At 43.2% G+C, this 13927-nt stretch overlaps 1 protein-coding gene across 12 annotated transcripts in view; it reads right to left on the reverse strand.

Moving 5' to 3' along the window:
• Lmbr1 (limb region 1) overlaps nt 1-13927 on the reverse strand; it is a 148620-nt gene that overhangs the window by 118418 nt on the left and 16275 nt on the right. For 9 of the 12 annotated variants that reach the window (XM_006535764.4, XM_006535768.4, XM_017321034.2 and 6 more), the window contains one exon: nt 12829-12868. The exons of the other annotated variants lie outside the window; for them this stretch is intronic. In XM_006535764.4, the coding sequence (XP_006535827.1) occupies nt 12829-12868 (40 nt within the window). The remainder of the gene's footprint in view (nt 1-12828; nt 12869-13927) is intronic. 12 annotated transcript variants of the gene reach the window in all.

The following is a 13927-nucleotide window of genomic DNA, read 5'->3' on the forward strand; positions in this document are numbered from 1 at the left end:
GTTAGTCAAAAGCCAACTATTTAATGAAGGTCAATGGAACACTCCAAACACAATTCAGCTCAAACACAGAAGCAGCATCATTAATTGATCCAGTAGAATGAAGAGCAGATGTCCTAGAAAAGTATTCAAAAGTTGCTCAGCTTGATGGCCAACTCCAGCCCAGAAAGGACCATCACCCTGATTAGCATCACCTCTGCCAATGTCAAAACCAAGGTCAAATCCAAATACTCACCATCCCAAGGACTGCACAGCCATCCCAACACACTAGGCCCCTCAGTAGGACACATTTCATCTTAGATTTACTCCTCCTAACCCTCAAACGGATCTTATGAGTTCCAGGCCTCTGCCCACAGACTGCTCTCTTAACTCTACGGTGTCCTTACAACAGTGCACGAGGCAAATGTACCTAAATAGCAAGACAGATCTCAAATGCCACTTGCCTGTCGTGTGTCCCTCAATTCCTACCTTCTTATTCCTCTCAGTAGAATCAGCTCATCTTTCCTCTTAGTTCCCATAATGCTCTGACCACACACCAGGAAACATTACTACCAAATCCAATACTGGAACCTGTGACCTAAGTGGAATTCACTTATGAGACAGAGGGATAAGTCAGCAAGTCACAAGTGGCCCAGACAATCCAGCATATATGGTCATCATTACTATAATGCTGCTTTTCAACAGCTATTGGAGCCTCCACTCCACACTCTGTTACTGTGATAGACCTACCCAGAGAGCAGAAAACCACTTCTGCTGCCCACAAAGAGCCCCTCAACTGACAAAGGGTCTTTAAAATAAAGCCCCAAGTTGAAAAAGTATAGACATTGCTAGTACAACCATAAAACACACCCTTTCAGAAATGTCATCTTCTAAAATAGAGTAGTAAAAATATTATCTTTGCAGACTATTGTTCCTTTTGTGATTTTGGTAGTAATACAACAAAAATATTTTCTTGACTATCTGGCATTTGTGACCATCTCCTTAAGGGTATGCAAACTTCACTGGAATGCTAAATGTCACCTATATCTCAAAAAGCCATAATCTCTAGGTCACAGTGTAAAGTAGCTTCATGGGGTGGTGACAAATGCATCAAAACCACCTTAAATTACTTCAGCAAACCTGCCACACACTTCCAGGTAGCAAACAGGACCTCAAATGCTGGACCTTGGGTATTTCAAATGGATAAGCACTTCCTTCTTGAAATTCTCATACCCTTTCTCCAGCACTCCCTCCTTCCTAACTACACACTGAAATCAGCACTCCCTCCTTCCTAACTACACACTGAAATGTTCCGACTATCATCTTTTTTTTTTCCATTTTTTATTAGGTATTTAGCTCATTTACATTTCCAATGCTATACCAAAAGACCCCCGTACCCACCCACCCCCACTCCCCTACCCACCCACTCCCCCCCTTTGGCCCTGGCGTTCCCCTGTACCGGGGCACACAAAGTCTGCGTGTCCAATGGGCCTCTCTTTCCAGTGATGGCCGACTAGGCCATCTTTTGATACATATGCAGCTAGAGTCAAGAGCTCAGGGGTACTGGTTAGTTCATAATGTTGTTCCACCTATAGGGTTGAAGATCCCTTTAGCTCCTTGGGTACTTTCTCTAGCTCCTCCATTGGGAGCCCTGTGATCCATCCATTAGCTGACTGTGAGCATCCACTTCTGTGTTTGCTAGGCCCCGGCATAGTCTCACAAGAGACAGCTACATCTGGGTCCTTTCAGTAAAATCTTGCTAGTGTATGCAATGGTGTCAGCATTTGGAAGCTGATTATGGGGTGGATCCCTGGATATGGCAGTCTCTACATGGTCCATCCTTTCATCTCAGCTCCATACTTTGTTTCTGTAACTCCTTCCATGGGTGTTTTGTTCCCACTTCTAAGGAGGGGCATAGTGTCCACACTTCAGTCTTCATTTTTCTTGAGTTTCATGTGTTTAGGAAATTGTATCTTATATCGTGGGTATCCTAGGTTTTGGGCTAGTATCCACTTATCAGTGAGTACATATTGTGTGAGTTCCTTTGTGATTGTGTTACCTCACTCAGGATGATGCTCTCCAGGTCCATCCATTTGGCTAGGAATTTCATAAATTCATTCTTTTTAATAGCTGAGTAGTACTCCATTGTGTAGATGTACCACATTTTCTGTATCCATTCCTCTGTTGAGGGGCATCTGGGTTCTTTCCAGTTTCTGGCTATTATAAATAAGGCTGCTATGAACATAGTGGAGCATGTGTCCTTCTTACCAGTTGGGGCTTCTTCTGGATATATGCCCAGGAGAGGTATTGCTGGATCCTCCGGTAGTACTATGTCCAATTTTCTGAGGAACCGCCAGACTGATTTCCAGAGTGGTTGTACAAGCCTGCAATCCCACCAACAATGGAGGAGTGTTCCTCTTTCTCCACATCCTCGCCAGCATCTGCTGTCACCTGAATTTTTGATCTTAGCCATTCTGACTGGTGTGAGGTGGAATCTCAGGGTTGTTTTGATTTGCATTTCCCTGATGATTAAGGATGTTGAACATTTTTTCAGGTGCTTCTCTGCCATTCGGTATTCCTCAGGTGAGAATTCTTTGTTCAGTTCTGAGCCCCATTTTTTAAGGGGGTTATTTGATTTTCTGAGGTCCACCTTCTTGAGTTCTTTATATATGTTGGATATTAGTCCCCTATCTGATTTAGGATAGGTAAAGATCCTTTCCCAGTCTGTTGGTGGTCTTTTTGTCTTATAGACAGTGTCTTTTGCCTTGCAGAAACTTTGGAGTTTCATTAGGTCCCATTTGTCAATTCTCGATCTTACAGCACAAGCCATTGCTGTTCTGTTCAGGAATTTTTCCCCTGTGCCCATATCTTCAAGGCTTTTCACCACTTTCTCCTCTATAAGTTTCAGTGTCTCTGGTTTTATGTGAAGTTCCTTGATCCACTTAGATTTGACCTTAGTACAAGGAGATAAGTATGGATCGATTCGCATTCTTCTACATGATAACAACCAGTTGTGCCAGCACCAATTGTTGAAAATGCTGTCTTTCTTCCACTGGATGGTTTTGGCTCCCTTGTCGAAGATCAAGTGACCATAGGTGTGTGGGTTCATTTCTGGGTCTTCAATTCTATTCCATTGGTCCACTTGTCTGTCTCTATACCAGTACCATGCAGTTTTTATCACAATTGCTCTGTAGTAAAGCTTTAGGTCAGGCATGGTGATTCCACCAGAGGTTCTTTTATCCTTGAGAAGAGTTTTTGCTATCCTCGGTTTTTTGTTATTCCAGATGAATTTGCAAATTGCTCCTTCTAGTTCGTTGAAGAATTGAGTTGGAATTTTAATGGGGATTGCATTGAATCTGTAGATTGCTTTTGGCAAGATAGCCATTTTTACAATGTTGGTCCTGCCAATCCATGAGCATGGGAGATCTTTCCATCTTCTGAGATCTTCTTTAATTTCTTTCTTCAGGGACTTGAAGTTTTTATCATACAGATCTTTCACTTCCTTCGTTAGAGTCACACCGAGATATTTTATATTATTTGTGGCTATTGAGAAGGGTGTTGTTTCCCTAATTTCTTTCTCAGCCTGTTTATTCTTTGTGTAGAGAAAGGCCATTGACTTGTTTGAGTTAATTTTATATCCAGCTACTTCACCGAAGCTGTTTATCAGGTTTAGGAGTTCTCTGTTGGAATTTTTAGGGTCACTTATATATACTATCATATCATCTGCAAAAAGTGATATTTTGACTTCCTCTTTTCCAATTTGTATCCCCTTGATCTCCTTTTGTTGTCGAATTGCTCTGGCTAATACTTCAAGTACTATGTTGAAAAGGTAGGGAGAAAGTGGGCAGCCTTGTCTAGTCCCTGATTTTAGTGGGATTGCTTCCAGCTTCTCTCCATTTACTTTGATGTTGGCTACTGGTTTGCTGTAGATTGCTTTTATCATGTTTAGGTATTGGCCTTGAATTCCTGATCTTTCCAGAACTTTTATCATGAATGGGTGTTGGATCTTGTCAAATGCTTTTTCTGCATCTAACGAGATGATCATGTGGTTTTTGTCTTTGAGTTTGTTTATATAATGGATTACATTGATGGATTTTCGTATATTAAACCATCCCTGCATCCCTGGAATAAAACCTACTTGGTCAGGATGGATGATTGCTTTAATGTGTTCTTGGATTCGGTTAGCGAGAATTTTATTAAGAATTTTTGCATCGATGTTCATAAGAGAAATTGGTCTGAAGTTCTCTATCTTTGTTGGATCTTTCTGTGGTTTAGGTATCAGAGTAATAGTGGCTTCATAAAATGAGTTGGGTAGAATACCTTCTACTTCTATCTTGTGAAAAAGTTTGTGCAGAACTGGAGTTAGATCTTCTTTGAAGGTCTGATAGAACTCTGCACTAAACCCGTCTGGTCCTGGGCTTTTTTTGGCTGGGAGACTATTAATAACTGCTTCTATTTCTTTAGGGGATATGGGACTGTTTAGAAGGTCAACTTGATCCTGATTCAACTTTGGTACCTGGTATCTGTCCAGAAATTTGTCCATTTCGTCCAGGTTTTCCAGTTTTGTTGAGTATAGCCTTTTGTAGAAGGATCTGATGGTGTTTTGGATTTCTTCAGGATCTGTTGTTATGTCTCCCTTTTCATTTCTGATTTTGTTAATTAGGATTTTGTCCCTGTGCCCTTTAGTGAGTCTAGCTAAGGGTTTATCTATCTTGTTGATTTTCTCAAAGAACCAACTCCTCGTTTGGTTAATTCTTTGAATAGTTCTTCTTGTTTCCACTTGGTTGATTTCACCCCTGAGTTTGATTATTTCCTGCCGTCTACTCCTCTTGGGTGAATTTGCTTCCTTTTTTTCTAGAGCTTTTAGATGTGTTGTCAAGCTGCTAGTATGTGCTCTCTCCCGTTTTTTCTTGAAGGCACTCATAGCTATGAGTTTCCCTCTTAGAAATGCTTTCATTGTGTCCCAAAGGTTTGGGTACGTTGTGGCTTCATTTTCATTAAACTCTAAAAAGTCTTTAATTTCTTTCTTTATTCCTTCCTTGACCAAGGTATCATTGAGAAGAGTGTTGTTCAGTTTCCATGTGAATGTTGGCTTTCTGTTATTTATTTTGTTATTGAAGATCAGCCTTAGTGCATGGTGATCTGATAGGATACATGGGACAATTTCAATATTTTTGAATCTGTTGAGGCCTGATTTGTGACCTATTATGTGGTCAATTTTGGAGAAGGTACCATGAGGTGCTGAGAAGAAGGTATATCCTTTTGTTTTAGGATAAAATGTTCTGTAGATATCTGTCAGATCCATTTGTTTCATCACTTCTGTTAGTTTCAGTGTGTCCCTGTTTAGTTTCTGTTTCCATGATCTGTCCATTGGTGAAAGTGGTGTGTTGAAGTCTCCCACTATTATTGTGTGAGGCGCAATGTGTGCTTTGAGCTTTACTAAAGTTTCTTTAGTGAATGTGGCTGCTCTTGTATTTGGAGCATAGATATTCAGAATTGAGAGTTCCTCTTGGAGGATTTTACCTTTGATGAGAATGAAGTGTCCCTCCTTGTCTTTTTTGATGACTTTGGGTTGGAAGTCAATCTTATCAGATATTAGGATGGCTACTCCTGCTTGTTTCTTCATACCATTTGCTTGGAAAATTGTTTTCCAGCCTTTCATTCTGAGGTAGTGTCTATCTTTTTCTCTGAGATGAGTTTCCTGTAAGCAGCAAAATGTTGGGTCTTGTTTGTGTAGCCAGTTTGTTAGTCTATGTCTTTTTATTGGCGAGTTGAGACCATTGATGTTAAGAGATATTAAGGAAAAGTAATTGTTGCTTCCTGTTATTTTAGTTGTTAAAGGTGGCATTCTGTTCTTGTGGCTGTCTTCTTTTAGGTTTGTTGAGGGATTACCTTCTTGTTTTTTCTAGGGCGTTGTTCCCGTTCTTGTATTGGTTTTTTTCTGTTATTATCCTTTGAAGGGCTGGATTCGTGGAGAGATAATGCGTGAATTTGGTTTTGTCGTGGAATACTTTGGTTTCTCCCTCTATGATAATTGAGAGTTTGGCTGGGTATAGTAGCCTGGGCTGCAGTTTGTGTTCTCTTAGTGTCTGTATAACATCTGTCCAGGCTCTTCTGGCTTTCATAGTCTCTGGTGAAAAATCTGGTGTAATTCTGATAGGCTTGCCTTTATATGTTACTTGACCTTTTTCCCTTACTGCTTTTAGTATTCTATCTTTATTTAGTGCATTTGATGTTCTGATTATTATGTGTCGGGAGGAATTTCTTTTCTGGTCCAGTCTATTTGGAGTTCTGTAGGCTTCTTGTATGTTCATATGCATCTCATTCTTTAGATTTGGGAAGTTTTCTTCAATAATTTTGTTGAAGATGTTTGCTGGACCTTTGAGTTGAAAATCTTCATTCTCATCCACTCCTATTATCCGTACGTTTGGTCTTCTTATTGTGTCCTGGATTTCCTGGATATTTTGAGTTAGGATCTTTTTGCATTTTCCATTTTCTTTGATTGTTGTGCCGATGTTCTCTATGGAATCTTCTGCACCTGAGATTCTCTCTTCCATCTCTTGTATTCTGTTGCTGATGCTCAAATCTATGGTTCCAGATTTCTTTCCTAGGGTTTCTATCTCTAGTGTTGCCTCGCTTTGAGTTTTCTTTATTGTGTCTACTTCCCTTTTTAGGTCTAGTATGGTTTTGTTCATTTCCATCACCTGTTTGTATGTTTTTTCCTCTTTTTCTGTAAGGACTTCTACCTGTTTGATTGTGTTTTCCTGTTTTTCTTTAAGGACTTGTAACTCTTTAGCAGTGTTCTCCTGTATTTCTTTAAGTGATTTATTAAAGTCCTTCTTGATGTCCTCTACCATCATCATGAGATATGCTTTTAAATCTAGGTCTAGGTTCTCAGGTGTGTTGGGGTTCCCTGGACTGGGCGAAGTGGGTGTGCTGGGTTCTGGTGATGGTGAGTGGTCTTGGTTCCTGTTAGTAAGATTCCTCCGTTTACCTTTCGCCATCTGGTAATCTCTGGAGTTAGTAGTTATAGTTGACTCTGTTTAGAGATTGTTCTTCTGGTGATTCTGTTACCGTCTATCAGCAGACCTGGGAGACAGATTCTCTCCTCTGAGTTTCAGTGCTCAGAGCACTCTCTGCTGGCAAGCTCTCTTACAGGGAAGGTGCGCAGATATCTTGTATTTGGACCTCCTCCTGGCCGAAGAAGAAGGCCCAAAACAGGACCTTTCTCAGACACTGTGTTGCTTTGGCAGTTCCCAGGTGGTACAGACTCTCACCTAAGCAGACTAAATTCCTAAGTTCCTTGGAGTCCCGGGACCAAGATGGCGACCGCTGTCAGGTTCTCTGGCGCACCCTCTCACCTGTTCAGACTAATTTCCTAAGTTCGGCGGGTCCCGGACCAAGATGGCGACCGCTGCTGCTGTGGCTTAGGTCGCCTCCCCAGCCGGGCGGGCACCTGTCCTCCGGTCCGGAAGGTGGCCGGCTGTCCCCGGCCCACACAGGGTGCTGCCTCAGCCCCTCTGTGCTTCAGCCTGTTCCAGAGGCTGTCAGGTTCTCTGGCGCACCCTCTCACCTGTTCAGACTAATTTCCTAAGTTCGGCGGGTCCCGGACCAAGATGGCGACCGCTGCTGCTGTGGCTTAGGCCGCCTCCCCAGCCGGGCGGGCACCGGTCCTCTGGTCCGGAAGGTGGCCGGCTGTCCCCGGCCCACACAGGGTGCTGCCTCAGTGCCTCTGTGCTTCTGCCTGTTCCAGAAGCTGTCAGGTTCTCTGGCGCACCCTCTCACCTGTTCAGACTAATTTCCTAAGTTCGGCGGGTCCCGGACCAAGATGGCGACCGCTGCTGCTGTGGCTTAGGCTGCCTCCCCAGCCGGGCGGGCACCTGTCCTCCGGTCCGGAAGGTGGCTGGCTGTCCCCGGCCCACACAGGGTGCTGCCTCAGCGCCTCTGTGCTTCCGCCTGTTCCAGAAGCTGTCAGGTTCTCTGGCGCACCCTCTCACCTGTTCAGACTAATTTCCTAAGTTCGGCGGGTCCCGGACCAAGATGGCGATCGCTGCTGCTGTGGCTTAGGCCGCCTCCCCAGCCGGGTGGGCACTTGTCCTCCGGTCCGGAAGGTGGCCGGCTGTCCCCGGCCCACACAGGGTGCTGCCTCAGCGCCTCTGTGCTTCTGCCTGTTCCAGAAGCTGTCAGGTTCTCTGGCGCACCCTCTCACCTGTTCAGACTAATTTCCTAAGTTCGGCGGGTCTCGGACCAAGATGGCGACCGATGCTGCTGTGGCTTAGGCCGCCTCCCCAGCCGGGCGGGCACCTGTCCTCCGGTTCGGAAGGTGGCCGGCTGTCCCCGGCCCACAAAGGGTGCTGCCTCAGCGCCTCTGTGCTTCCGCCTGTTCCAGAAGCTGTCAGGTTCTCTGGCGCACCCTCTCACCTGTTCAGACTAATTTCCTAAGTTCGGCGGGTCCCGGACCAAGATGGCGACCGCTGCTGCTCCCGACTATCATCTTAAGTGTTTTGGTTTGAATCTGAAATGTTGCCACATCCTTATGTTTTGAGGACACAGCCACAATCTATGGTACCACTTGAAAATTGCTATGTTTCCATGAAGCACAGCCTGGCTGGCAAAAATTGGTCACTAGGTTTCACCCACCTCTGGATCCAGCCTGCACACTTGCTCTATTTTCTGGTCCATCTGCAAGTAACAAAACACTAACATACACTGCCAACAGTGTGGACTGGGAGTAAAAGTAAACCTTTGCTCCTGACTGGCATCTTGTCAGTGATGAGAAAAGTAACTGTCCCAATCTTTACCTGGCTAATCAATAAAAAGCACGCTTTGTGAATTCAGTCCTCAAGCACTCACTCTGATCAGAGGTTCGTAACCAGTGGGAGCATCAGAATGATTATTATCAGGATCACCCACAAAAAAACACTGGAAGGGGCTTCTGCGAGTGCACATATCACACATATCCAGGGAATCTCTGGGTGATGCTCAGACACTAAACAGATATTCACAAACACTGGATTCTGAGCCAGCACTATACTTGGCATGTTTGAACAGTAAGACAGACATCCTTTTTTGCCTTCACAGGGCTTCTATAAGCATCACTTAATGCTATGAGAGCATCACACAATAAACGGCAAATATTTACTAGGTAACTGCATAATATACTAAAGGTGGTAGGTGCTGCAGAAAATACAATGAGCAAGGAAAACCACAGTGCCAATGGTCAGACAAGTCAGACTGAACGCAGAACAACACAACTCCTGACAAAAAGCTGGGAAGGAGGCAAAGACAACTAACTGAAAGGCCAGGGGCATAAAGTGAGAGGCTGGTGTCTCATGATCTACAGAAGGCAGGCTGAATATGGCGATGAGGAATTCTGTCTTAGACCAGTGTAGTTTGGTGTCCACAAGGCAGGAATACCACAAGCTGCAGCTCTGAGAATTTCTAAGCAGGCCACAGGTGACTTGGGGTTACTGACTCTCTACTGACCCCATCTTCTTGGTCCCAGGTCAAGGCAGTGACTACCAGGATGTTCCACGCTTAAGATACTCTGACTTTCAGTTAGTATTTTATAGGAAGATGAGATTGAAACTACAAGAGAACCCTATTCTTGTCAAATTTCTAATCTATTCATCTACTGGTTTCTATCAGGATGGACTCTTGCAGTACCTTCAAATCCATTACAATAATTACTTACTCTGATGTTTAAATTGTCCCCAATTTGGTAAGAAAAGCCTTAAAGGACTGTTTCCTTTAAAATATCCCAATAATTCTTACTTTCTTATATTCTGTACAAGTAAAATACAAAATTAACATGGACCTTTCCCTATCCAGTCCTTCTATTAGTCTTTAAGAGTCCTGGTGTGTCACTGTGGGTGTGGGCTTGAAGACCCTCATCTTAGCTGCCTGGAAGTCAGCTTCAACTTTTTGCCTTTGAATGAAGATGTAGAACTTTCAGCATCTCCTGCACCACGCCTGCCTGGAGGCTGCCAACCTCCTGCCTTGATGATGATGGATTGAACCTCTGAACCTGTAAGCCAGTTGTCTTTCTGAAGGAGCTGGAGGGGCCTTCTCTGTCATCAATGGGAGGGGAGGCCCTTGGTCCTGTAAAGGCTTGATGCCCCAGTGTAGAGGAATGCTAGAGCAGGAAGGCAGGAGTGGTTAGGTGGGTGGGGGAGCACCCTCATAGAAGCAGAGTAAGGGGAGATGGGATAGGGGGTTTGTAGAGGGGAAACCAGGAAAGGAGATAACATTTGAAATGTAAATAAATAAAATATCCAATTTAATAAAAAATAATAAATTTTGTCCTAATGAGAGTTGCCTTAGTCATGGTGTCTGCTCACAGTTGTAAAACCCTAACTAAGACAGAAGTTGTTACCAAGAACTTGGGTATTGCTGTGATAGGCCTGACCATCTTTTTGTTTGGAAAAATGTAGATTTACAGACTGGATTTGGAAAGCAATAGAATGCTTTAAGTGGAGCTTAATGGGCCATCCTAATAGGAATATGGAAGACTTTGTGGCTGAGAGTTCTGTATCTTGTTCCAAAAGCAAACAGGAGAAGACTAACTTCCAGGCAGCTAGGACAAGAGTCTTAAAGACCATGCCCACAGTGACACACTTCCTCCAACAAGGCCATATCTACTAGAACAGGGCCACACTCCGGGCCAAGCATATTCAAACTACTGTATAGGCAAAGCTGAGGAATGAGCAAACACATGGCCACACTCACTTTTATACTGCAGTTCTACTTCTGTTAGGTATTCACAATAACACCCCAACTGGTAACCAACAACTCAATAGTCATTTGTTGTTGTTGTTGTTGTTGTTGTTGTTATTGTAAACTTAATTTTTGGTTCAATTGACCTTAATCAAGCCTCTTCACCATTAGAAGTCACCAATTTCCTTCCATACTGATCCCAGCTCTATACAGATAAATATCTTCTTATTTGCATAGCTTCCCATTCTGGATTGAACTGTCCTGACACTCAGAAACCCTCCTTCCTCAACTCAGCTCCCAACACTCCTGGTAGGCCCTCCCTTTGTCTCTATTCACTTATGGTGACATTGACACTTTCATGGAGACCTTGTCACCCTGCCAGATTCTCTGAAACTGGAGTTGGGGTGGTTGTGAGCCACCATGTTGATGGTGAGAACCCAACCCAGACCCTCTGCAAGAGCAGCCAGTGCTTCTAACTACTAAGTCATCTCTCCAGGCCCAGACTTCACATTTTAGTATGAAAGATCCTGAGAGGGAGTGAAAAATTATGTAAGCCCCTAGACTTGTGTCCAAAATAGACCCCACTAATGGCAGAGAGTAAAAGTTTAACTCGCCCCATTGTTCCAGGATGTACTAACCACAAAGTGGAAGTTTAACTTGCTCCATTGTTTCAGGATGTTTGTACAGAATACTCCAACTGTTCCTTGAACCCGTTATGCTTGCCAAATGCTAGCGCCCAATGCCAGGTGTTTGTGGTTTCTGCCTCTATAAACCCTTTACCCTTGAGCTCGGGGTCGACTCCTCTACCCCTGCATGGGATATGAGTCATCCCCAGTGCACTGGCCTTTCCCGGTTAAACCTCTTGCTGTTTGCATCAAGATTGGTCTCTCCTGAGTTCTCAGGCGTCGCACCATCCTGAGACTTGAGTGAGGGTCTCTGTTCAGGGGGTCTTGCAGGTAAGAAAAATCTAATAGAAAGAACTTAACTGTTTGCTATTCAGTTTGATACATTAAAAAAATTGAAGTCCATTTCTATCATATCTCCCCTCACAAATAAGAAACCTATAAGGCAATTGAGCAAATGTGTCACTCTAACCAGAAAGTCTATTTGTTCACTGTTCAGAGAATTTACAAACAGCTGACAGCTTGTGTCTTAGTCAAGGTTTCTATTCCTACACAAAACATGACCAAGACACAAGTTGGGGAGGAAAGGGTTTAGTCAGCTTACACTTCCATGCTGCTGGTCATCACCAAGGAAAGTCAGGACTAGAACTCACACAGGGTATAAACCTGGAGGTAGGAGCTGACACATGGAGGGATGCTGCTTACTGACTTAATTCCCCTGGCTTGCTCAGCCTGCTCTCTTATAGAACCCAGGACTACCCAGGGATGGCACCACCCACAATGGGCCCTCCCACCCTTGATCACTAATTGAGAAAATGCCTTACAGCTGGATCTCATAGAGGCATTTCCTCAAAGGAGGCTCCTTTCTCTGTGATAACTCCAGCTTATGACAAGGTGACACACAAAACCAGCCAGTACAGCTTGAGAGTTTACCCTCTTTCTCAGGCTCTTTCTATGTTGCCCAATCTGTCCTCAAACCCTCAACCTTCTTGCTTCTACCTCTAGGATGCTGAGACTACAAGCTGGTACCCTCTGTGCCATACTAGGTCTTTCTTAAACAACTGTTCCTCCTTTAAGCCCTGTTCCTCATTAAATCTCCTGAAGATGAAATATGCCATTTTTTAAAAATAAGCACATAGCAGAGAAAGGGAATATGATCTCATGTAGCCTAGGCTAGACTTGAACTCCTCAGCATCCTACACCCCCCTTACCATTACAGACTTGTGCCACGCTCAGCTTGAATAAGCACATTTTAGCAAGAGACAATCAGTTCTGAATTAACCATGTGTACTTATTTACATGTGCTTTTTAAGAATATGATAAGGGAGGCAGAGGCAGGCGGATTTCTGAGTTCGAGGTCAGCCAGGACTATACTGAGAAACCCTGTCTCAAAAAACCAAAAAAAGAAAAGAAAAAAAAAGAATTTGATAAGGATTAGTACATTAGACAGTTACTTCCTTCAGACTCTAACTTCAACACTATAAACAGAACAATTAAATTTTAGAATACATACGATATCCTGTTGACTACAGCATCCTCATCTTCTTGTTCATCTGCAAAAATGTTTATAGTGTTACTATTTTATCTCCAACAAAATGTTTCATGAATTTATCTAAAAATATACCAAAATTACCAAGTTTTAAAAATTCATTGCTGAATGGAAAAGACTTTCATAGAGCATTTTGTTGACTTCAACAAAAACCCAGCTGTAGATTTCATTATAACATATGGAGTGTTGATAACTATGTGAGTTGTGATTTTCTTTTGAGAAATGCTGCTTAACTGATTGGTACATGTAAATTAAAATTTTACAAATACCTAGTCTCAAGAAAATAAAACTGTGAACCACAGAACCATTGTGAAATGTAGGTAGACAATGTCAGGATAAGATGCCTATGAATGAAGTATTTGGGTTACTAATGACCAGCAGCCATTTCTATTATAAAATAGAACTTATCCACTTCTCCTTGAGTTTTTATAAGTAAAGGAAATGATAAGATCTTCTTAAACCATCCTAAACTACTTTGTGATAGTTTGTATATGCTCGGCTCAGGGAGTGGCACTATTAAAAAGGTGTGGCCCTGTTGGAGTAGGTGTGTCACTGTGAGTGTGGGCTTTAAGATCCTCATCCTAGCTGCCTGGAAGTGAGTATCTGCTAGCAGCCTTCAGATGAAGATGTAGCACTCTCACCATGCCTACCTGGATGCTGCCATGTTCCTCCCTTGATGATAACATCCCAACCTATAAGCCAACCCCAATTAAAGGTTCTTATAAGAGTTGCCTTGGTCATGGTGTCTGTTCACAGCAGTAAAATCCTAACAAAGACAACCTTAGACAGCATCTCAACAAATTCAAAAGCACAGTCCAAGTTACAGACAGAAAAATATCATTTTCCCTATCTTTGTAAGTAGCAGGCAGATTTCATCAGGATATCTTCTTTACCCCCTCTTCCTCTCTCAGGCTTCCTATACACCATCTCTTTTGTCTTCTTTCATTCATAAACTTACCAGCTAAAGGGAATATGTAAATACACAAATACTGCAAAACCCTCCCAGTCCTTCCAGCTCTTCATCTGCCTCATGTCCTTGAGTCTCTGGATCTCTCTAGCCTCC

The sequence above is a fragment of the Mus musculus genome, chromosome 5 (genome assembly GCF_000001635.26).
Source record: "Mus musculus strain C57BL/6J chromosome 5, GRCm38.p6 C57BL/6J".
Classification (NCBI taxonomy): Eukaryota; Metazoa; Chordata; class Mammalia; order Rodentia; family Muridae; genus Mus; species Mus musculus.